The following is a 22,642-nucleotide window of genomic DNA, read 5'->3' as shown; positions in this document are numbered from 1 at the left end:
GGATCGGAAACATAACTACCTATAGAAATACAGACCTAGGCTGGTCTATGACGCTTCATATCAGCACAATAAAGATAAAGATGATAAAGACAAAAGACCTACGCTGTCAAGTCGTTTTTGTCAAGAGACTGCTCCCTTAAGGACATGACACTATGTTTATCTATGACTGTGACTAAATTGGCTATAGATTTTAATAACCAAGTACAGCAAAGCTGTGTAGAGATTGGAAGAAGCGATCCTGCTACCACAAGCCCATTTGTATAACCCCTGAGCTAATGCTATAATAGGTCCTCTGCTTCTTGTTAGACATACAACGATAGTGTCAGTTTCATCCCCCTTCTCACTTCATATGTCATTTCATGTCCATGAGGCAGTGTAGCTAATTGGCTCAGTGAAACCTCACCGTCGGCAGTGTTCTTACCTCTCCGCTGCCTTTGTCTTCTTCTTGTTCATCACAATGAAATGACAACCTTGCTCCCAGATATTCATGCTCATTCACAAAGACCTGAATGCTAAAAATAGAGCTGCAGGAGTAATGCACAGAAACACATTCAAATGAAGAAGCATGTTAGCAAGCTTGTGAATAAAAAAAACAACAACATATAAACAATGTTGTTCTGCATTGATACGCCGCATGGTCAGTGTTTTAACATTTTACTGGAAGTGGAGCTTACAGATATTGTGAAACAAAAGCTCATTATAAACAGTGCTAAACACATTGTGCAATACATTTTAAGTTTTAGTGACATTGAAGTTAATGAGATTTTCAGATGATTTTATTGTACAATAGAGGACGTATATAACATGCAAAAAACATCAAAAATGACCTAGCTAATGCAAATCAGTTAATGTTAACATTTTAAGTACGACAAACTTTAACTTATTTATTTTCATTTCAGATTCATAAATTAATTCAAAATCATTTTTGTAGAATGTAAGGTCAAGGAGAATAGACTATAGCCGTGCACTCAGATGGACAAATCAGTGAAAAAATGTATCTGAATATAGTCTGATGTTAATATTTCAACAGTGTGTATAACTGTCCACTCAAGGGCATGCATACTGTATGTGTTCAAAGCTGGATCTACAGCCTCTTAGAGGGAATAAATGTGAATATTGTTAATAATTTATTTCTGCATGCATATTTGAATGAGCTCTGAGTATATGTAGATAGATGGTAGGTATAGTTCGACTGGCATCCATTTTTAAAGACCAGTGGTGACCATTATATCTGGACTGGAGCTGTTGACTTATCTCGCCAACATCCATGATGTTATCACACTGAATTCCTGACAATTCTGTAATCAAAATTTGGCCTTAGAATTACTTTGGATTAACAACTCAGTAGATTAATTGTGGAAAATAATGTTTAATCATTCCAACAACAGACATCTTGCCTGCTTGTTTATTGGTAGCTGCACTTATATATTCATTTAAACACTGACATTCTCTGGGTTTAATGAAGTAATGCTGCTAGGGCTGGTTGGAGGACTTGCATTTGTCTATGACAGTAAGATGAACGGTGCATTTTAAAGCCTTCCTTGTTAATAATGTTGCAAGGAGCAAACAACCAAACAAAAGAACCCCAACATGTTCAACTGTGTACTTGCACTTCCCAGTAACACACACACACACACCGAGAAAGCCTCTGCTGCTATCCCAGCAGATCAGACTGTGGTTGTACTGGGCAGCCTCCAGGTGTGGATGTATAGTGTGTAACGAACTTTGTGTAAATGTCAACAGGGCTTGCCTAGAAAAGTCAGCAGATACAATCTATGAGCATATGTTTTAATTTTAATCTCTGTTCAGACACAATGACATTAAACCTGGCACCCTCAGTGTGACAAGGAAAGACTGTTACCGTTAATGAATACAGATGAAAAATATCAAAGCACATAAAAGGTAAAACAGAAAAAGGTAGAAAAAGCAGAACTCACCACAGTGTTTCCCCTTAAGCACACTTCATGCTGAGACAAGACAACAGTACACCAGTGTTCAGTGCTCAATTTGTGGGTAATTAAGTGTACATAATTCTAACAGTTACCTACTGCTGCCAGTTCTATTGCCAGTGTGGCAGGTTGCCCAGTGCACTGAAGTAGTGTTTCCATAATTAAATAACTTTCTCTCTTTCTCTTCCTTCTTCTGTCCTTCACAGTGCGGCTCCATGACAGCATATCAGAGGAAGGATTCCACTATCTGGTCTTTGATTTGTAAGTACAGACATGTACATCACTTCAAAGCACCTTTTTAGACGCTCACCATATATTCCACATGGTTAAACACATGCAAAACACGCCGTGACACACATACAGTCATGCACCTGACAGCTGCCAATCAGATGCCTTCTCAGTGAGGTATCCTGGGAGATTCAACGCAGCGTGTTGGTCTGCCTCTTTGCTCCATCTGTCTCAGCAACGCTTTGTACTCAATCTCCCTACATCCTCACCATGCTCACACACTGCACAGAAACATCAGAGGTAGCACATGATATAGACCGGATCACACAAGCACACACACGCACACTGAGATAAAAAAACAAATGAGCTGGATTGCATCATATTGGACCTTATACATACAGTTGAGCTGTCTAGATAATAAATAATGTTAGCTGACACAGATGGCAGGTAGATTACTATACTCACTCATATGTGTTCACCAGCCATCTGCTGCTTCTGTCTCTGAATCGTCTGTTCATTAGAAACTGCTAATCAAGTAATAATTTGAGGATATTCTAAAATGCTCCTCTAAGTAGATCAATAATTTAAAACTGAAACATGTGTCATCACATCTTAATTGTTTCAGTGACAAAATATTTAATGTATTTCATAGCTTCTGCTGCTCAATTTGTGGTTAGTTTTGAATATGTTATTTTGTCTTTCAAAATTGTAGAAATTCTGTTCTTTTAAAGTGTGTACACAAAGAGAATAAGAGACAGATATTCCCAAGGAAAAAGCAAAAAACAGTTGACTACTGAGAAGAAAAGAAAAACAAACAATAAAAAATAAATATATATCGTATCCAACCATCCATTTCTACAAACTTCTAAAGCTGGCCTGCTCCAGGTCTGATATTAGTGGATTAGTGTATTCATAATTATCATAGATAATTATGAATTATCATAGATAATTATGAATTATGAAATCAAGAGATTATTAATATCAATCAATAATTCGGGCACCAACTGTTGATATCGGGAGTCTCACACTTGAAGGCACCAATATGTTGGATCTGTTAGGAACACAGTTGGTTATTAGCAATAATTAACAATTATCAATGATAATTAATTAATTATAAAACTTAATAGAATTATTGATATGAATTAACAATTACGGGGCACCACCCGGAAACCGGGACCAATAACCAAACAAGGTAGTCTCATAAAAGGAGTTCACGTAGAATGTTAATATCTGAGAGATATCAACATTCACAACTGAACAAAGAAGGGTTGAATTCCAGCTCTGACTCCTTCAATCAGCCACTTTTCACAATATATAAAACACAATAATGACAAAAGAACTTCTCTTTAAAGACATAACAGTGTTTATTAAACTTAAATGCTTCATTTAATAAACTACTATTCTAAAATCTAATTCTACCAAAGCAAACACAAACAGCTATGTACAGGGTTGAAATATGCAGGTGTGTGTGTGTGTGTGTGTGTGTGTGACAAAATGGTGACGTGACCTGACATGATGACGTCGTGGGTCTGGGATGCAGATGTGACTATGAGAGGAAGTCACGTCACACGAGAACCAAATGGCGGAAGTACGGCATTGTCTTCGTTAGACAATAGCATGATGGCGCTGCCTGGTGGTCAGCGTCTTGCACTCACCCAATTCCGTGTAACATGTGTGTCTGATGGCGGATAAGGAAGGACAAAGCAACGCTTTGTCTGATGTTATCTGACCATCAGATGTGTAAGAAGGTGTCGGTGCGTATGTGTTTGTGCACGCGTGTGTGTTAGTCGCAAGAGAAGGAAGAAAGAGGAGAGAAAGCGATCGTGAGGGAGGGAGAAGCGGTTCCTCTGTCCACAGAGAGCATGTGTATGGACGGCAGTCTGTAATGCACGTTGTCTGGTTTCTGATTGACAAAGCAACTTACTTTCTCACTCACAGTGGCACAAACACAGCAGTAGTCCTGAGCGGGATAAACACAAAAACAGTGTAGCATGGTGGACACAACTAAACAGGCAGCAAACTTTAAACACTCCGCAGAGTAAAGCAGAACAAATGGACTAGGCGGTCCATCAATGCACACAATAAAACAATAGCAATAAAGCTTAAAAAGCTAAAAGCTAAACAACAGCACTGAGGCTGAAACTAACACACAATAACACTGCCTCTGCCCAGACTTAAACCTCTTACTTGGTCGGTTCAGAAAGCGAGCAGGGTGTGTGTGTTAAGTCTGTCTTTCGGTCCGGCTCGGATGCTGTTCTTGGCGGGTTTTACGGCAAGCTGATTCTTGGGGAAAGTCTTCCAGTGGGGGAAAACACATGCATGGGGGACCTCCGTTTGTCAAGCTGACTCACAGAGGGACACAAGTTCTCCCTAGCTCAGTCGACATGGAAAGGCAATGTTTCTCTGTGTGCAATTGGGTGCATGTTGGGATATGGAGTCCGAAATGGACTCTAATTGTTCTCAACCGGCCGCCCTTTCTTGTTATCAGGCCTTGTGACTTGCATGCAGGCCTGTCTTTGTATGACCCCATGGTTGAGGCCCAACACAGGAATACTGGGTGCTGGGTAAAGTACGCTGGTATGATATGTCAGTCTAAACTATTAGGTCATCATACCATCAAGTAATAGCCTACCTATAATGAGAACATGGTTGTATTAACCAGCTCTAAAATTTTTATTTCACCATAACGGCAAAGTAATCTGTTTAGGCTGATTTGGATTTTACAGATACATTGTCATCATCTTTTCAAATTAGCTGAAAATCATATTTTCAAAAGTCAAATTGGCTTAAAATTTGATCATTATATGAGTTTTATTGATTATGGAGGTGTAAACAATAAAACCATATAAACCCAGCAGCAGTGGTATGTAACTGTATAGCCTAAGTGAAATTGTGTTCCTTGTTAAGCTATGTTTAGGCAGGTGAAAGACAAATGGGCAAAAATAGGCATAAATGATCAACTAAGAGTACTGGTATCTGCAGATATTTTTGTAAACAATCTGTTAATGGTATAGAGAATTTTCATATCAGTGCTTACCTCACTTTTTTGTCTGTTTGACTGCTGCATGTATGCAAATGATGTACTGTTATATGCATGTATGCAAATTATGTACAATAATTCATTGTGCAAACAGCAGTGACTTGCATCTGACGCATCTAGGTCACCAAAGTGGTACTCAAAAATTTGTCCAGGGTTGGCAGGTCTGCTATGCTCTGGTAGGACGCCAGCCAGCATTGAATCAAAGATTGATTTAAATTGAGAGACAGAGATGAGTTGTCACTGAGCAGACAAAGGCAGGGATTAGGCATTATTGTAGATCCTAATAACTCTGACTGCGTTGACATAACATGAGTCCAAAAATCTCTGATCAGTGAGTATTCCCAAAACATATGCGTTGTTGTGCCCGGCATCTGAGCCTGGCTGTGAGTATGTTTAGGACTAGTAATTATGGCTCAGGATTTAGATTGTTTTCTTGGGTAACAGTTGGAGCTTTTTTAATGATGATTTTAATGAGGTACCGGTCCATTGTAGCAGCCAACTTCACTACAGGTGCAGGATTGCCTGGCCTCTGCCAGGTATCGTAACAGCAGCCCTGTTTGTGAGTGTGTGTTAGAAACGGAAACGGAATGAATTCAATGAAGATAAAATGATGGCTCAATGTAGGGTTAAGATATCGACCTAAACTGGTAAATTTAAAAAAAAAAATTCATGGGGCAATTTTTGCCCCTCGATTGTAGATTTTAGGTGCGTTCTGAAATTTCTTGGGGCATTTTTGCCCTTGCCCCCCATTAATTTCAGACGCTGATTACAATAATCAATTCTTGAGAAAATAAATGCATGAATAACTTTCTTTATGTCAGAGGATAATAGGAATGATCTGATTTTTTTTAAACCATTCAAAGCTGATTAAAAATAGGGCTGAACTACCTTACTGACATGACTGAAAATTAAAATGGAATCAAAGATGACTCCTAAATTCTGACATTAGGCTTTATGGAAGGCGCTAGGTTAACAAATGTGTCACTGGAATCTGATATGTCTAATGACCCGAATAGGATTAATTCAGATTTTTCTTAATTGAGTTGGAAGAAGTTATTAGACATCCAGCATTTGATATCCTTTAGACAGGTCTTTAAAGAAATCAGACTGCAGGGGGATCCTGGTTTTACAGACATAAAGTTGTGTGTTATTGGCATAGCAATGAAAGGAGATCTTATGATTGTATAATAATCTACCAAGTGGAAGCATGTAAATACAGAACAGAAGAGGACCTAGGAAAGAGCCTTGAGGTACTCTGTAGTTCATAGTGGCAGTAGATGTTACCAAGTTATCAAGAGTGACTGTAAAGTGTGAAAGATGAGAGATGAACCACTTGAGAGCAGTGTCTGCAACCCCTGCAAAGCAGACGTTAAATCAAGTAAGTTCAAGGCAGACCCTTTACCAGCATCAACAGCAAGGAGATCATTAGTCACCCTAAGTAGAGCAGTCTCAGTGCTATGTTTTTCTCAAAAAACAGTATGGAACTTAAAAAAATATCATGTTGGCTTCTGTGGGCAGTTAATTGTTTGTATACAAGATCTTTGACAGAAGTGGGAGTTTGGAGATTGATCTATAATTGTTGAGTACATAAGGATCTCAATTCTTTGAGAAGAGGTTCCACAAGATGGTACATAGCCAGTGGCTAGTGAGTTGATAATGGAAAGAACAATTGGAAAAATATGTGGTGGGACCTCTTTGAAGAGTCTGGATGGGATTACATCTAGATGACATGAAGAGCAGTTAAGCTGACAGTCAGTCTCCAGCAGACGAGGTCAGTTCAGAAGAGGGGAATGAGACTGTAGGTGGGTGGGTAATAGTAAAGTTACAAATCCGTGGTATAATCTGACCCCTGACTTTTTTCAAGTTTAGCTGTAAAGAATGATGGAAGGTTCTCACATGCTTCTGATGAATGATCAGGGAATGAATTATTTTTTAGGACCACTGCCACATGTTCAATAGTTCTGAACAATATTCTGGGATAATGGTGGCTTTCAGCAATAATATTGGAAAAATATTTTTTTCTTGCCGTTTTGACAGCAGAGTTGTAATTGGACATTAGATTTTTTAACTGAGCATAATTTACCTCAAGTCTGCTGTGTTTCCACTTAAGTTCCAGGGAGTACCAATTAGACCAGTTTTACTTTTGTTTTTGAAGGGAGCAATTTTGTTAAGAATGCCCACACAGAGTGAATTAAACTGATCTACTAAACTGTCAAGGGAAGTATCTGCCATGGAATTATTGCATGATTGGTCAAATTCCCTAATAAACATGGCTGAAGTTGAGGAGTTTATAACACATCTCTTTAAGCAAGTGACTGGGGAACTGGAGAGACTGCAGACAGAAAGATTGAAAGTAATGGAGAGATGATCAGCGACAACAAGCTCTTTAGTTGACAGACTGTCCAGGGTAAGTCTATGATATTAGACAAGGTCAAGAGTATGGCTCCACTCGTGAGTAGAGCCAACAGATTAGTTAAGCCAAATGAGTTGCACAAATTTTTTAAATCTAAGGCGAATGGATCATTTGCACAATAAATATGAACATTAACATCACCCATAATAACAATTTTATAATAACTGGACATCATAAATGATAAGAGCTCTGAAAAGTCAGAGATGAAGTTAGGTTTATGTTGAGGGGGGCGGTAGAATACCACACAGACAATTGGCATTTAAACTCATTGCCAAGTATTAATTACAGCTACATTACCCACTTGGCCCAAGGAACTAGGTTTAGATAAGTGGGAGTAGTTGGGGGGGTTGGGGTGGGGGGCAACGCACACACATTATCCTTGGTATGTTGAATTTGATGTGTTCTGTTAACTGTGGGATGAGAGTACTGTTGAACGCTTCTTTCACTGCCAACTGGTTAAATCCTAACAGCAGGTCCTAACAACATTATCAATGGCATCGTCCAGATTTTCTTTAGGCATTGTATCCATGGGTTTTCTCTTCAACAGCGACATACTATTGCCTTCCCCTTTGCCCCCAGGCTTTCTTTGAGACATTGTACATTGTGCGTTATCAAAATTGTTTGGTAGATTAATCAAAAAGGAGTTTAGGGGTTGTTGAGGACGAGCTACAGAGCTACACGTACATTGCAGTTGAGGGCCATTTGGAAGTGATCATCGGTGTGCATGATTTTGTAGAAAAATGGGAAATAAACGTGAAATTTACATCTCACGCCCCAACATTTCAGCTCCATATGTCCACTGTGACATATTTCAAGGTTGTTAGTCAATATGAGCTTTGTTTCCTCCCCAATTCCAATCTGTTCTCATGAAGCGTATAATGTGAGCTATCTGCCTCATTTTCTGCAACACGAAGCGTTGCATAGATATAGCTTAAACATGAAAAAAACTATTCATATGAAAATAAATCATTTTTCTTTTATCTGCTCCTTATGTCTGTCTAAATGTTTTTCATCGTCTATTTCTAATTCTAATTCTGATATGTCATCTTTATTGAATTCAGCAACCTCCTTTGCTGTCGTCAGGTTTCATCCTCACAATGGTTCTCAACCTTTTTGGAGTCAAGGACCCCCACATTGAAACACATCACTGAACACTGAACCACTGCTCTATTACATCCAAATTTCTCAATCTCTTAATACAGCAATTAATTACTCTTTTCTATGAGTGAACCTAATATCCTGCTTTCTCTCACTTCATTTAATCGTCCTCCCTCCCTTCAAACCCCCACCCTTCTCTCCCTCTTCCCCTTCACCTCCCGCTTTCCCTTCCTTGTGTGCAACCTAATCTGGCAGCTAGAAGGAAATTGCTTTGAATTTCTTTTAAATGCTGTATTTATTTTGACTAGTGGCCATAAAAAAAGAACAGAGGGTGTTCCTCTCTTGGCTAAAAGACAACATAGGGATAAAAAAAACATTCCCCCCTTTTTCCTAAATAGAAAACCTGCCTGAAAGGATTACAAGACAGACTACAAGTGGGTAGAACAAATTGTGTTGTGTTTGACCATATTATATCTCCAGAGGTTTACTGGACCTCAATTTCAACCTGATATTTATTGAGCATGAGTTGAAAAGCATTGTAACAGATAGGAAGAACATGCTAGATCAGAGAAAATCATTTTACAATTCATTTTTGGATGACTTCCTGGCAGCTGAATGCATGCCAAGAATAACACTGTTTTTTTACAACTGAATTTGTCACAACACCAAAGTCATTCAAATTTCCATGAAAGTTTAATATGAAAATCTCTGAAGACTCAAAGTGATAATGTTTTCCAGAGGCAATGGAAAAAGTTTTACCTTAAAATATCCTAAAAGTCATTCTCTGTGTTTTGGGAAATTGGCCTAGAGGCCTACTTTTAAACATCTTGTTACATGTTAAAGGGAAACAAAGGGAAAGGGAATGTACATAGTTTGTACATTAAAGGGGACCTATCTTTACCTACATTGTACATTAAAGGGGACCTATCTTCGTGTCAAACGTGGCCAAAGTGTCAAATAACAAGGTAAGCGTATGTAGAAGTGATCCTTGTGAACCAAAAACACTGGTTTCAGACTTCTCTGAATGCTCAGTTTCCAATGGTTTTTTTTCTACTTTCAGCCCAAGCTGATGTCGGCTTGTGACAGATTTCTTTATATGACCATCTGCTCCACGCACAGCTTGAGTTCACTGCTCTGCTCCGCTAACATTATGGCATTTTTCCATTGTTTTGGGGGTTGTCGCACCGAGCCATGACTTGAGCTGAGCTGGCACGCTGTGAGTGAGTGAGTTTTTCCATTACACAGCAGGGCCAAGTAAAATAAGTAGTTTACCTGTTGGAGGTGTGCTGGTTGCTTGTAGCTCTTCATCAGACATCATCATCAATGTGACTGTTTCTGCTTTTACTATTTGTCCCTGCATTATTTCTAACTGAAAGAGCTTGAAATATGTCCACATCTTGTTGTGTAGACCAGTTTGTAGTGCTGCTAACAAAGCTCTGCTAATTCAGTGAGGAACATGTTTCATTTCCTGTAAATTCTTCACAATAAAAGTCTCCCATTATTTAGTCATTTAAAATTTTTTAATATGAAGCAGTAAACCAGGAAATGTTGGGTTTGCATTAGCGGTAACTTAACTTGACTTTGAAACGGCTGCCCCTCAGCAGGCTTCTAGAATGCTGACCAATCCGAACAGAGTTGGCTCATCGGGAAGGGGGCCTTAAAGAGACAGGAGCTAAGACTGCCTGTTAGAGACAGAGACTGAATTGAGTGGCTACATAAAGGGCCAGTGTAGGATAAATAAGTTTTTTGAATTGTGAATCATGCAAAGCTACTCTAGTGGAGTCCCAGAATAAAAATATAGAGCTGGAAATGAGTGTGATCGATCCTCTTAAAGGTCTGTTTAGTCATCATGGGGTGCAAAACTGTTAAATCAATTTTTCTATGGTTCTGGGGGATTTTTGTGAAGTCTGTTGAAATAATCCTGATGATGTCGTCACAGTTATCTTGGCTTGGAATCTACAAGTTATTCAGAGAAACGTGAAATTTGAGTGTGGGGTTAAATACATACAGTCATTTACAAAGTAGGGTAGGTCTAATGAAGGCAGATATTGAAATGCATTATGGGAAATGTAGGATCCAGTGTTTTTGTAACTTGACCTATTCTGGGAACCAAGGATTTGTCTGCTGCCTTAATTTTGTTTTTCATTATTTTAAGTCCTCTAATTTTAAGAAGTAAAATATTCAATCACCACTAGGTTGTATTGGTTTGCCTAAAATTATGCACACCCATTTGGATATTATTTGGAGATATTTGGAAGTGATTATGGGATTTCATGAATTTCCAGTTCACCTTCACTGCACCCTGATCAGCTGAACATATGTGGTCAAGCAGTTAACGCTACAGAGAAGGGACACTTTTTGTATGTATATGTATATAATATATACACAGATACATACATATAATATTTATGTGTGTATGGGTGTGTGTTTATTTTTATATATATATATATCGAGTAAAAATGTCAGAAGTTTATTTTCATTATTGACAAAACTTTTATTGTGATCCCATATCAAAATCATTTTATCGCCCAGCCCCACATACAACTGTTTTCACAGACTGAGTAAAGTGTGTCCCTTTTAAAGTTACCAATATAAACATTAGTATTTGCATCAGAAAAATGTTACTACAGTACTACTACAGTACTTGTGGATTGAGATTTAGGTCCAACTGCTGGATCTCAGTGTTTATACTATGTAGTGCTTTATTGCATATTTATTGCACCTTGGTTGTTATCCAGTGGTGTTGCTCAGCCACTTGGAAAAGCAATCTGGAATTGAGTCATAACCTCATGGAAAGACACGGAAACTCCTTCCAGCTGAATAAACAATGTCCATACACAGTGTGACCATATCTGCTGAAATGTGTTATTGTAGTGATTTCAACACAAAAAGGCATATCATCATGCTTTTGACCCAGCTGGTCTGACAATAATCTCTTCCGGATGAGATTTATCATTGTGCAGTACTATTAAGCATTTTGCTCTTTTTCCTCTCCCAAAGGTGAAATGAACATCTGTGGTTTTGCAGGTCACTTCTTTTCCCTCTAACTTTCTCTTTCTTTTATTCTTTTTGTCTCTTTCTCCTCCAGAGTAACCGGTGGTGAGTTGTTTGAGGACATTGTTGCCAGGGAGTACTACAGCGAAGCCGATGCCAGGTCAGTGTGATGCTTAGTCAGGCTGCATAGATCACATGTCCTGTTGATATTTCTGAATTTATCGTATGTGATGTGAAATATTCAGTTATTCTACTTTGGGACCATAAAGGCATATTCAAGACAGACAGACAGATACACCATAGCGTGATTACTATACTTGTATCCATCATTATGAAACTACATGTTTCAGTGTATATGTGAATGATAATGTTTGCAACATACAAAATACACAAAAATACAGTTCTTCCTCGTTATGCATTGGATACATCAGTGCATAAGTGTTTTCTGTTGTGCTGCCTTTGATGTGCCTTTTATGCCTCAAATCCTCTCTTCCTACATTTCTTGTTGTACTTTGTCCTCTGATTATGGATCTGCTTTTCCCAATTTCACCTTTTTCCTTCTTTATTGAAAATCCACTCAAAAAAGAACCCCATCTGTTGTGTCAGCCATGCCAGTCACATGGCTTTATGGAGGGGGATGTTGATCAGTCTTTCTTATGGTCCACCACTTTGGTCCAAACCATTGACTGTATACAAAGATGGACGACATGACAGCTCCCCAAAAGTAAAGCCAAAGAATCTCAATTGCCCCCTGGTGGCTGGCTGAAGTATAGTTCATAAGTCCCGCCCCTTCCATGTTAGTGGATGGGACATGAGCCAAACTAAATAAGTACACATCAAATACATTATCCCAAAGATGGTTTCTGTCATTCTAGTTAGTTCTTATCATACTGATGTTTGTCCAAGTGTTTATTTTTCTGATAAGTTTATTTTTAATTAGATATTTTACAATATAGAAAGGTGGTGTGACATCATGATTGACAGCTGCTCTCAAACTTCAGGCGCCACTCTACTGTGCAGACTCTGGCTCCAAATGGCATCACACATATTGCATATTGGTAGGAAGTGGAGATGCGTCACCATAATTATTTACTGTCAGTGGTCCAAAGTAAAAATATCTCAAAAATTATTGGATGGATCGCCATGAAATTTTGTAGACATTCATGGCTCCCAGATCAATCCCAATGACTTTGCTTCCAACTTTTGCTCTAGTGCCATCATCAGGTTTTCATTGGTGATTTTAAGTGAAATGTTTCTGTTGGATGGATTATCATGATATTTGGTACTTACACTCACCAACCACTTTATTGGGAACACCTAATGCAATCCAATACAACACCTGTGCCATAAATTCTGCTTTTATGAAGCTTATACATTTTCAGTTTTTGTTGACATCGTCAGAAAGATGATCATTCAACTTTATGTTTATTGTTGAGATCGTAGTGGGTGGTGGTGGTGTACTGGAGTGCCTTATATTGAAAAATGTATAAGCTTCGTAAAATTGCATTGCATTAGATTGTATTGAGGTGTTCTTAGTAAAGTGCTCGGTGAGTGTACGTTCATGTTCCTCTCAGGATGAATATTAATCACTTTGGCGCCATCATCAGGTCAGAATTTCAATTTGTCCAGTGCTTTGGTTTGTTATCTACTTGCAAAACTAATTACATTTCTGTCAGCCTCAGCTGTACTTCATGTTTAGTGCTAATTAAGAAAAGCTAGCATGCTAACTTGCTAAACTGGTGAACATGGTAAACATTATACCTGCTTTACATAGACAAGGTAGTTTTTGTCATTGTTAGCATGCTGACGTTAGCATTTAGCTCAAAGCACTGCAGGCACAGCCTCACAAAGCAGCTAGCATGACTGTAGACTTTTAGACTTGTTTACAAGTAGCCCAGTATCAAGAAAAGCTTCATCCCAAAGCATGTTATATGTTCCTATAAGATTTAGTTTTTAGTTATTTTGAGGATGTTCAGTTTTCCATCCAGCTTGGTTATCTCACTGGTCTGCTTGAAGTTAAATACGCTGAAGTTTGTCTTTCAGTTCCAGGATTTGTCATCAAGAGTAGTAACTGTTTTGATGTCATCTTAACAAGAGACTTGTTCATTTATGAAATAACGAATCAGAATTAGGTTTTATTTGATCATCTGGATTCTATTTTGTGGTGGATTTTGATTTGTAAAAAATATTTTAAAGGTTAAATCTAAAAGAGCTTTTTAGATTAAAAGATAATGCATGTGTCCTTTCTATCTGTTCTATTTCTATATTTCTCTACTTTTGAGTGGCTTAAAGGAACAGTTCAATATTTTGGGAAACATGCTCGTTCACTGTCTTTCTGAGAGTGAAATGAAAAGATAAAGAGAGTTGTAAATCTCATGGCTGTGTTTTAAGCACAGAGGTGGTATCACAACATGGTTAACCTCGCTTAGCATTTCCCCCCGCTTAGCAAGACTGGAAGCAGGGGGAAACAGCTGGCCTGGCTCTGTCTAAGGTAAAAAAATAAAACAAAAAAACAAAAAAAAACACCTCTAAAGTTTCCTTATTTGCACAATATCTATAGTTTAAGTCTTACATGATCAGAAAGGTAAAAATGTGTTCTCTCAGGGGCATTTCCGCACAGACATGGGATTGATATTAGTCTTCTCACCTCACTCTTGAGAAGAAAGCAAATAAGCGTACTTCCCAAAGTGTTAAACTTTTCCTTTAAAACCTTCCCTTTGTCAATCAAGTGTTTGTATTTCATGTGTCTGGTGTGTTCTGTCTGCCCGTTCTTGTTTCTTAGTTCTCTGACATTTACCTGTTCTCCCTCTTCCTCTCCTTTTTGCTTCTGGCCTGGTCTCTCTCTCCTCCACAGTCACTGCATACAGCAGATTCTAGAAAGTGTAAATCATTGCCACATAAATGGCATAGTACACAGGGACCTAAAGGTTAGTAAGTGGAAACAGTAACAGCAAAAAGACACAGGCCTGCCCTCCTGCGGCACCTTGCCTCGCTCCTCCACTGCCTGATCAGTCGACCAATTAACCAATCACCGAGCGCCGCCTCCTCCAAAACCACACTCCCTCCCCTTCTCTGCCAGTCACCCTCACACACCCCCCCACCTGACAGGAAATCCCCTGCTGCAGGGCACTGTGGGTAGGCTGGCTGGAGAGGAGGCGGTCGTGTAGTGCTGGGGGGGGTTGGTAGATCTCATCATGGCCTGCCTCCCCTGTATGCCAGGGCACAAAGTGCATGTAGCATCTGTCCAAGCCCATGCTCTGACACAGCCACTGTGAGGCTGAGGCCTGAGAGAGGAGGAGGAGGAACAAGAGGAGGAAGATGGGGCTTTAGATTCCATCTATATAGGTGTATGACAATTTGTATTCTAAATTATTACACTCAAAACACAAAGTTTAATATGACACTAATTTATGCCTTGATGTCAAATCAGAATTAAAGCCGTCAAGCAGCGTTTGAATCAACAGCCCCTCCACTGTAAATAAGCACCACTTTGACAGCATACTGTAGATATCAATTACTCATTTTTGCACTGATAGCTGCAGTCCATGACTGTATTTAAGGGAAATATGTAATTGAATATGTAATTTTTTTAAACCAAAACTGTGATTTAAATTGTGATTATTTTTTTAAAATTTTACTTTTTAACATTTTGTGACTCTACATAGGCCTGGTTTTAAACAAGATAAGTTTGTATCAAGCATGAACTACCTGAACGAATCTATTGCTACATTAAAAATTCATCTCTTTTAACATCAGTAAGTTACAGAAAAGACAATTCACATATTAACCTATCAGGGGTTCTGACAGTACTTTGGGGTTTTTTCACATAGCTCTGGCTGTCAGTTCTGTCAGTTATGATAACATTGTAATTGCTGAGATTTTAGAACTCTCTAAAATTTTGTCGAAAGGTGCAAGAAACCCAAGCAGTCAGATGATCAGAGGTTGTAAATTGAACTTATTTGAAAAGAAAAAAAGACAAATGGTAAATTCCACACTTTTCATGTGAAATGAGGGATTTTTAGTCACATTTCTGGTGTGCTTACTGTACCTTTTACTTCTGAATTATCCAGATGATTTAATCAGTTTGAACTGCTGGTTTGTTTGCAACCTGTCTCATCCTCATCTGGCAATTTTTTTTGCAATGTTGCCACTTGTTGAGATTTCATCTTCATAACTAATAGTACTGATGGCCAGAGATTAAAAAATATAACCATAGCTTTCTATGACCTTACAACAGGCAGAATTAACGTTAATTAGCTACAGCTGACAACAGCAACAGTTGTCTTTATAGCTGCAGAGATTGACCATCACCAACTGTACTTTCAGAAAACCTTTTTTACAATTTGTTAAGACATTGTTGTGGATGTAATAGAAGTTACATTTTTCAGTTTAAAAGTTGCATTCTTTTAAATTGGGATGTAAAAACAAGTAATAATTCAACACTAGTCTACACCAAACTGTCTTCTTGTTGTAACAGTAGTCAGTCCAGTCAAATAATCTCTAGAGGTGCTGTTGACAGTGCTTGATACACTATGTTGCGACCCACCTCATGTTAAACGGGGGGGGGGACAAAACCTCCAAACTTATTCACACTGACAGCTCATTACTGAGGACCAGTATCAGATTCAAACCACACCTCGCCTCAGCTCCTGTGCCTCTCTCCTCACCCTCCCAGGGTCCTGCCTCCAGTTGGCCAGGAGCTAACACCACTTCTGTTTTGATACTCGGGTAGAGAATTGGCTGTGTGTATGTGTGTGCGTGTGTGTGTGTGTACTGTAGAGCAATTTTTTTTTTCTTTTCTGAGCCTGTCACAGCAAACATCAATTGGTGACCATGGCAACACAAAAAAAACATTTTGAACACTCTATAGGGTAAATTGTCCGTTTTTCCAAATTACCCCTCGTTATGGCCTCTCCAGGTGGGTCAGTTGCCACATTGCTGTACAGTCTCCCCACTAACACGGCCAGCAGCTCCCCGAGTGTCAAAGCGAGCTCACAGCTACAGACAGTGAGTGGTAGCTTGTCACTAACCCATGGCCCCCTGGTGTTTGCATGCAGTCATTGCATTCAGCAGATCCTAGAGGCTGTGCTCCACTGCCACCAGATGGGTGTGGTCCACCGCGACCTCAAGGTAAGTAGACACACGGTGAATATATTTTAGTTTCTGTCATATGGCCTAAGTTTCCTCCATACATCCTGTTTCATCTTATAACTGTACTTTGTGTTAATTTCTTTACTTTTTATCGACTTCCCTAAACATCTATACCCAACTTCTTTTTTTTCCACGTTTATACTTATGTAACTCTACCCCTCCTTTATAAAACTCATACACCTTTACTGACCCACTCCCCTCGGAGATGTTTGGTTACATCTTCCAGGTTCATGTTTCAATAAAATATCAATCTCAACGCCTCCACTAAGCAAAGGAAGCAGCCAGTCCGCAGGCCCCAACAATGGTTACTGAAAAGTGTTAATGGTCCTGGAAATAAGATTGGCAGTCCTCCACTCAATTACTCTGCAGCTGTAAACAGCAGCGCATACTGTTTATGGGCCTTGTAAAACAGGCACATGTGTCTGGAGAACATCTACTGTGGTACTTCAAGTTACAAGATTCTTTTTCTTCACAGACAAGATATGATCAATCAATAAATAATGACTGAAGTAATGCAGTGGTTATTTATAAAATAAAACTATAGAGCATTTTATACCCATAATCGAGAAAACATTTTATAGACATTAAATGCACAAACAACAACAACAAAATTTAAGGTGAATTTTTAAATTTTTGATTGGTTAGTTTACTGATTCACTCATATGTATAATTATTTATTGTCAGAAGTGCAATGCAGCAACAGAATCTTTACAGTACAGAAAAAAAGCAGGAAAGTAGGAATTAAGTAACAAACAGTCTTAACAGTATGTTCAGTATAAACGGTATATAACAGTATAAACAGTGTCTGGCAGTATTAAACAGTACAAGCAGCTCAAGTGTGCAGTGCAGCATCAAAACCAAAACAGAATTGAAATGTACATATAGCATCTTCATAAAAACACTGTGGCTGAATGTATTAGTCCCTGTACACTGAGGTTATTAATTACAGCAGCTGTCACTGTGTTGTAGTTACAGATACAAGACAGTACTACAGAAAGATGAGAGTGGACCCCTGTGTAACGTATAGCTTACATGGCAGCATAGTGCAGTATGTGTGTGTATATGAAGTCAATTGTGCCAGACAATTATGGGGGCAGTCAGACAGATTAAGGAGGGGTATTTAGTGGACTGATTCAGAGCAGTTATAACTCTGGGGGAAAAGCTATTTTTGAGTCTGGAGGTGCGGGTGTAGAAGGCCTTATAACGTCTGCCAGATTGAAGGAATTCGAACAGACGATGGCATGGGTATGTGGAGTCCTTACAAATGCTGGTAGCTTTCCTGAGGCAACGTGAGCTGTAGATGTCCTCCAGGGCTTGGAGCTGTATCCCAATGATCTTCTCTGCACTGAAGACAACCCACTGAAAAGCTTTCCTATCAGCTGCTGCTGTGGGTCCTCTGAGCCCAGAAACCTGAAGCTGGACACTCTGAAGACCGGAGCGTACTTGTCATCCTGTGACCTTCCAAAGTTGATGATCAGCTCCTCTGTCTTTGCTGTATTAAGGGACAGGTTGTTCTCTGACCACCAGCTCACCAGGTTCTGCACCTCTACTCTGTAGGCCTTCATCACTGTTGGAAATCAGCTTGTTAACCGTTATGTCATCTGCCAACTTAACAATGGTGTTAGTGGCGAATGCAGGAACACAATCGTGTGTGAAGAGGGAGTAGAGGATGGGGCTCAGTACACATCACTGTGGTGTACCAGTACTCAGAGCTATAGTGGAGGACAGGTGGGGGCCCACTCTCACCACCTGAGGATGCTCTGACCGGAAATTCAGGATCCAGTTGCAAAGTGATGAGCTGAGGCCCTAGCTGGTGGAGTTTGGAGGTGAGCTTGCTGGGGATGCCAGTATTGAAAGCAGAGTTGTAGTGTACGAATAGCATCCTCATTTATGTGCCCTGTCTCTCCAGATGAGTCAGGACAGCGTGAAGAGCTGGAGAGATGGCGTCCTCTGTGGATCTGTTAGCTCTGTAAGAGAACCGTTATGAGTCCAGTGAGGCAGGGATGATGATGGCTTTGATGTGGGAGAGGACCAACCTTTCAAACCCCTCCATTATTGTTGGTGTGAGGGCAACCAGACGATAGTCATTCAGATTGCTGATGTTTGTTTGTTTTTTTTGGCACCGGCACTATGACGGCTGACTTTAGGCACTTGGGGACCGTTGCCAGAGACAGGTTGAAGATTCTTGTAAATACTTAAGCTACCTCCTTAAGTACCTGTCCTGAAACTCCGTCCAGGCCTGCAGCTTTGCATGGATTGACCCTCCTTAGTGTGTGCTGCACATCAGGTGTGCTCAGTGTGAGAACCTGTTCATCCTCTATGGCCAGGATTCTTGCACTCGTCACATTGTTGCCAAATTCAAAGCGAGCGAAGGTGTTGAGCTTGTTGGCCAGTGTGACATCACTGTGGGGGTAGACAGAGCTGCTCTTGTAGTCAGTGATAGTCCTGATGCCTTGCCACATGCTCCTAGTGTCAAGTTTGACCTGGCGACACTATGTGCTGTAGTGTCACCTGATGTAAAAGCATTATTGCATGCTCTACAAGTATTATTGTGTGCTAATTATTTGCCTGTTTAATCAGATTCACAGTGGCATTTAAGTTTACTTATGGTTATTTCTGGTCACATATATATGTCTGTTAGTATCTTGCTGGCAAATAGTTGTAAGTCTTTGCAGTGTGGTCAAGTGCAGCGTCTGTGAGGTAGACTGTATCAGCAACCCATAGCTGACATAGTTGATATTGAACTGGTTAAGAGAGAAATTCCTATGATTTGTTATTTTCAAAGTTGTCATGATTAAGTAAATTGCTAGAGTTTTTGCAAGGCCTTCAGTATGCTCTAAGTAAACTGGTTTGTCATCATTTGTCCATCTTTTGTGTCTTTGTTATTTGACAAGATTAATGTTACAAATGGGGACAATGGAGCACACTCCCCTCATGCGATGCACCAAAAGTGACAGAAGTAGTTGAAAAATGGAAAAAGAGAACCTGATTGGGAGTTCAAAACCTGTATCCTTTCACATCTGAACAGTCACTGCTTAAAGTGGGTATGATTGTTGGATTGTCTTTTGTGAAGTGAGAAAAATCATCTGAGATACTGATTCCACTGTTCCAGAAAGGGGGTTTCAGAAGCAGTTGAACGATCTGACGAGCACTGTATCTGAAGCAGACTTGGAAGAAATGGAATATTATATTCACAATAACAATATTGTGAAGTCAGCAATCTGTAACCTCACCACTAGATGGCATTTAATCCTACACGCTGGTCCTTTAAAGGGGTACTACAGGGATAAACTTGGGGGACATGTTTAAAAAATGGGGTGCAGCAGTAGCTGACTTTTGGTTCTTGGCATAGGTCAAATTCCAAAAACAACTACACCTCACATAATGCAATTTTATAGTGTCTCATTATTAGATCCCCTTCAAACTCCTCACTCCTAGTTTATAAGGCAGACTTTTGGTTAAAATTTTGAATCAAGAACAAGCTCTTATGTATTTAATACCAGGTAGTTATTTTAATAGAATAAATAATGTTATTTCACCTCTTAATACAGATTCCCTTGTTTACTATAGCAGTATTGTGGGTGTGTACTGGGAGAATTACGTACCTCCATGAATGATACCCCTTGTCCTGTCAGGAGCTTTGGAAGAATAGAGATGTCATTATAACTCAATTTTTTTGAGGGTGGACTTTAAACTAAACATTACGTCCACAGTAGTCTGGTTAACACCTCTAATGCTACTTTTACTCACTGTGGTTTGGTCATCTCTGATTTGCCAATCAAATGATCCCAGGTGTGTCTGAGGTTAGGTTTACCTTCAGCAATAATGAGCTCACATTTTGCATTCACCGACTGCCTCTTTTTCTGCTCTCTGATTGGCTGTTGCCAGGCAGCTGCACCGGCTTACTGCAGAAAAACAAAGACAAAACAAATACAACCAAAACAAATAAGCAAGCTGGAGAGCAGTGGCACGATGGGAAGCTCTGTTTTGCCACATTGTATGTGTATTCATGTGATTTCATCTCACAAGATAATGATTTTTGGTAGCACACGGAGTCCAAAACACCCACAAACAGGTGCCTAGTAAAGCAAAACATAGTTGTTATAAAGTTCGTGCAAAGTTTTATGGTTTATGTTGAGAGTCTAGACACATGCCGGTGGAGTGTCATAAATTTTTGTGGAGCAGTAACGGCACATACAGGCCTCCTTTAGAACCACTACAATTATGCTTTTCTTAGAGCAGGCTGCTCTAGCACTCCTTTAGCATGCAAGTTTATTTCTGACTTAAGATCAGTAGGTGCAACAATATAATTTCAATTTAAAGTCTCACCAGCTTTTTCAGAGCTTTTAACCAGAGGAAACCCACTCACACAGACCGCTTTCCACTTGAAAGTGGTCTCAGACTTTTGGACCCCACTGAATATCTCAATTTAAAGATCAGTGGTAAGAAACCCTCTGACACAGAGCATTTTATCAGTGTGGAAGAGGATATATAGATCTGACCACAAAGAGCGGATGATAAGAAACCTGCCCAGACTTGAGACCACGATGGATGCTATAGACTCAACAGGGACCAAAAGAAGCATCCCAGTGGTTCACGCTTGCATGGCTGGGCTGTCAGTCACAAGGAGTCAAGACTTACCATAAACCATTCAACATCTCAAGATCTTTGCTGGTACATTCTAAAGACAGAAGCCCTCTAGAGACAAACTGTACATTGATGAAACAGCAGGGAGCCTGGACAAGAGACTGAACAAACACCGGAAAAGACCATCAGAACACTAGACCAAAACCGCTCACAGCATAGACTGAGAAGGAGTCAAAGGTCATTGAGCAGGAGTTATTTGACCAAGTAAGATTCACATTCAACGCCAGAGACCATCTTTGTGCAGATACAGGTTACCAGAGGTTATTCCCCCCCCCCCATAATTTCCATATGTAGCTCATGTTACTTATGAAGAGCATCACATGTGTTGCTAGTAAGTGGACTGTGAATTGAAAAGTGTCACAGATATTAATTTCTTTGGTCAAGAACAAATGTACAGCATTAGATGAATGGTAACATCAGGATTGGACTCATTGTCCTCTGATTGAAGGATAGTCCATCCCCAAGCTGTCCCTTCTCTTTTCTTTTTCCCTCATTTAAATCACGGATGTTCTCTTCCTGTTTCACCTTCCTCAACCCTGTTGAAGAACCACTGACTTGACTGTGTTTCCCAACTTTTGAAACCAAACCTGCACCATGTCATTGTCTAGCAGTAATTAATGTCACTGTGTTGTGGGAAAGAGCGAACTTGTAAAGAACAATTCTACAAATGCTTGAAAAGAAGCAGGTCAATACCACCAAGTTCACAGGTCTGCTGTATTTTATCTTAATACTGACAACTTGCTTTGATGGTGTTAGTTTTGGTTATAACAGTAACTGTTTCTGCTATACACTGCAGTGCTTTTCACAAATTTAACCAGTTATTTTGATTCAATTTTGTCTAAAGTAATTAGATTGATAATGGCAGAATATTGATCTGTGCAAATCTAGCAACAGGACTGACTGGTTTCCTTCTTGTTCTTCCTTTTGTCTGAGGTTTTCTTCTTCTGTTTACATCACATTTTTTTGATGAAGTAGCTGCAAAATCTATAAGTTCAGTGACTTCATATTCTTTTCCAAACGCTGTCTTTCAAAATGTCTGACTCTCTTCCTAAAAAAAAGAATAAAAACTCAGGGGACAGTTGTTGGCAGCAAGTGCAGTGTGTGCATTTGTCAGTAACAGTA

The 22,642-nt window shown here is 39.5% G+C and overlaps 1 protein-coding gene across 11 annotated transcripts in view; it reads left to right on the top strand.

The window, feature by feature from the left end:
• camk2d1 (calcium/calmodulin-dependent protein kinase (CaM kinase) II delta 1) overlaps window positions 1-22,642 on the top strand; it is a 110,124-nt gene that overhangs the window by 50,773 nt on the left and 36,709 nt on the right. For 6 of the 11 annotated variants that reach the window (XM_067580431.1, XM_067580429.1, XM_067580435.1 and 3 more), the window contains exons 4-6: window positions 2,156-2,210; window positions 11,817-11,882; window positions 16,780-16,852. In XM_067580431.1, coding sequence (XP_067436532.1) covers window positions 2,156-2,210; window positions 11,817-11,882; window positions 16,780-16,852 — 194 coding nt within the window. Of the gene's footprint in view, window positions 1-2,155; window positions 2,211-11,816; window positions 11,883-14,576; window positions 14,650-16,779; window positions 16,853-22,642 lie in introns of all 11 variants that reach the window. The other 5 variants (XM_067580432.1, XM_067580434.1, XM_067580430.1 and 2 more) reach the window with 1 other exon arrangement.

Source organism: Thunnus thynnus, chromosome 22 (genome assembly GCF_963924715.1).
Source record: "Thunnus thynnus chromosome 22, fThuThy2.1, whole genome shotgun sequence".
Taxonomy (NCBI): Eukaryota; Metazoa; Chordata; class Actinopteri; order Scombriformes; family Scombridae; genus Thunnus; species Thunnus thynnus.
This window is presented reverse-complemented; position numbering and strand designations above follow the sequence as displayed.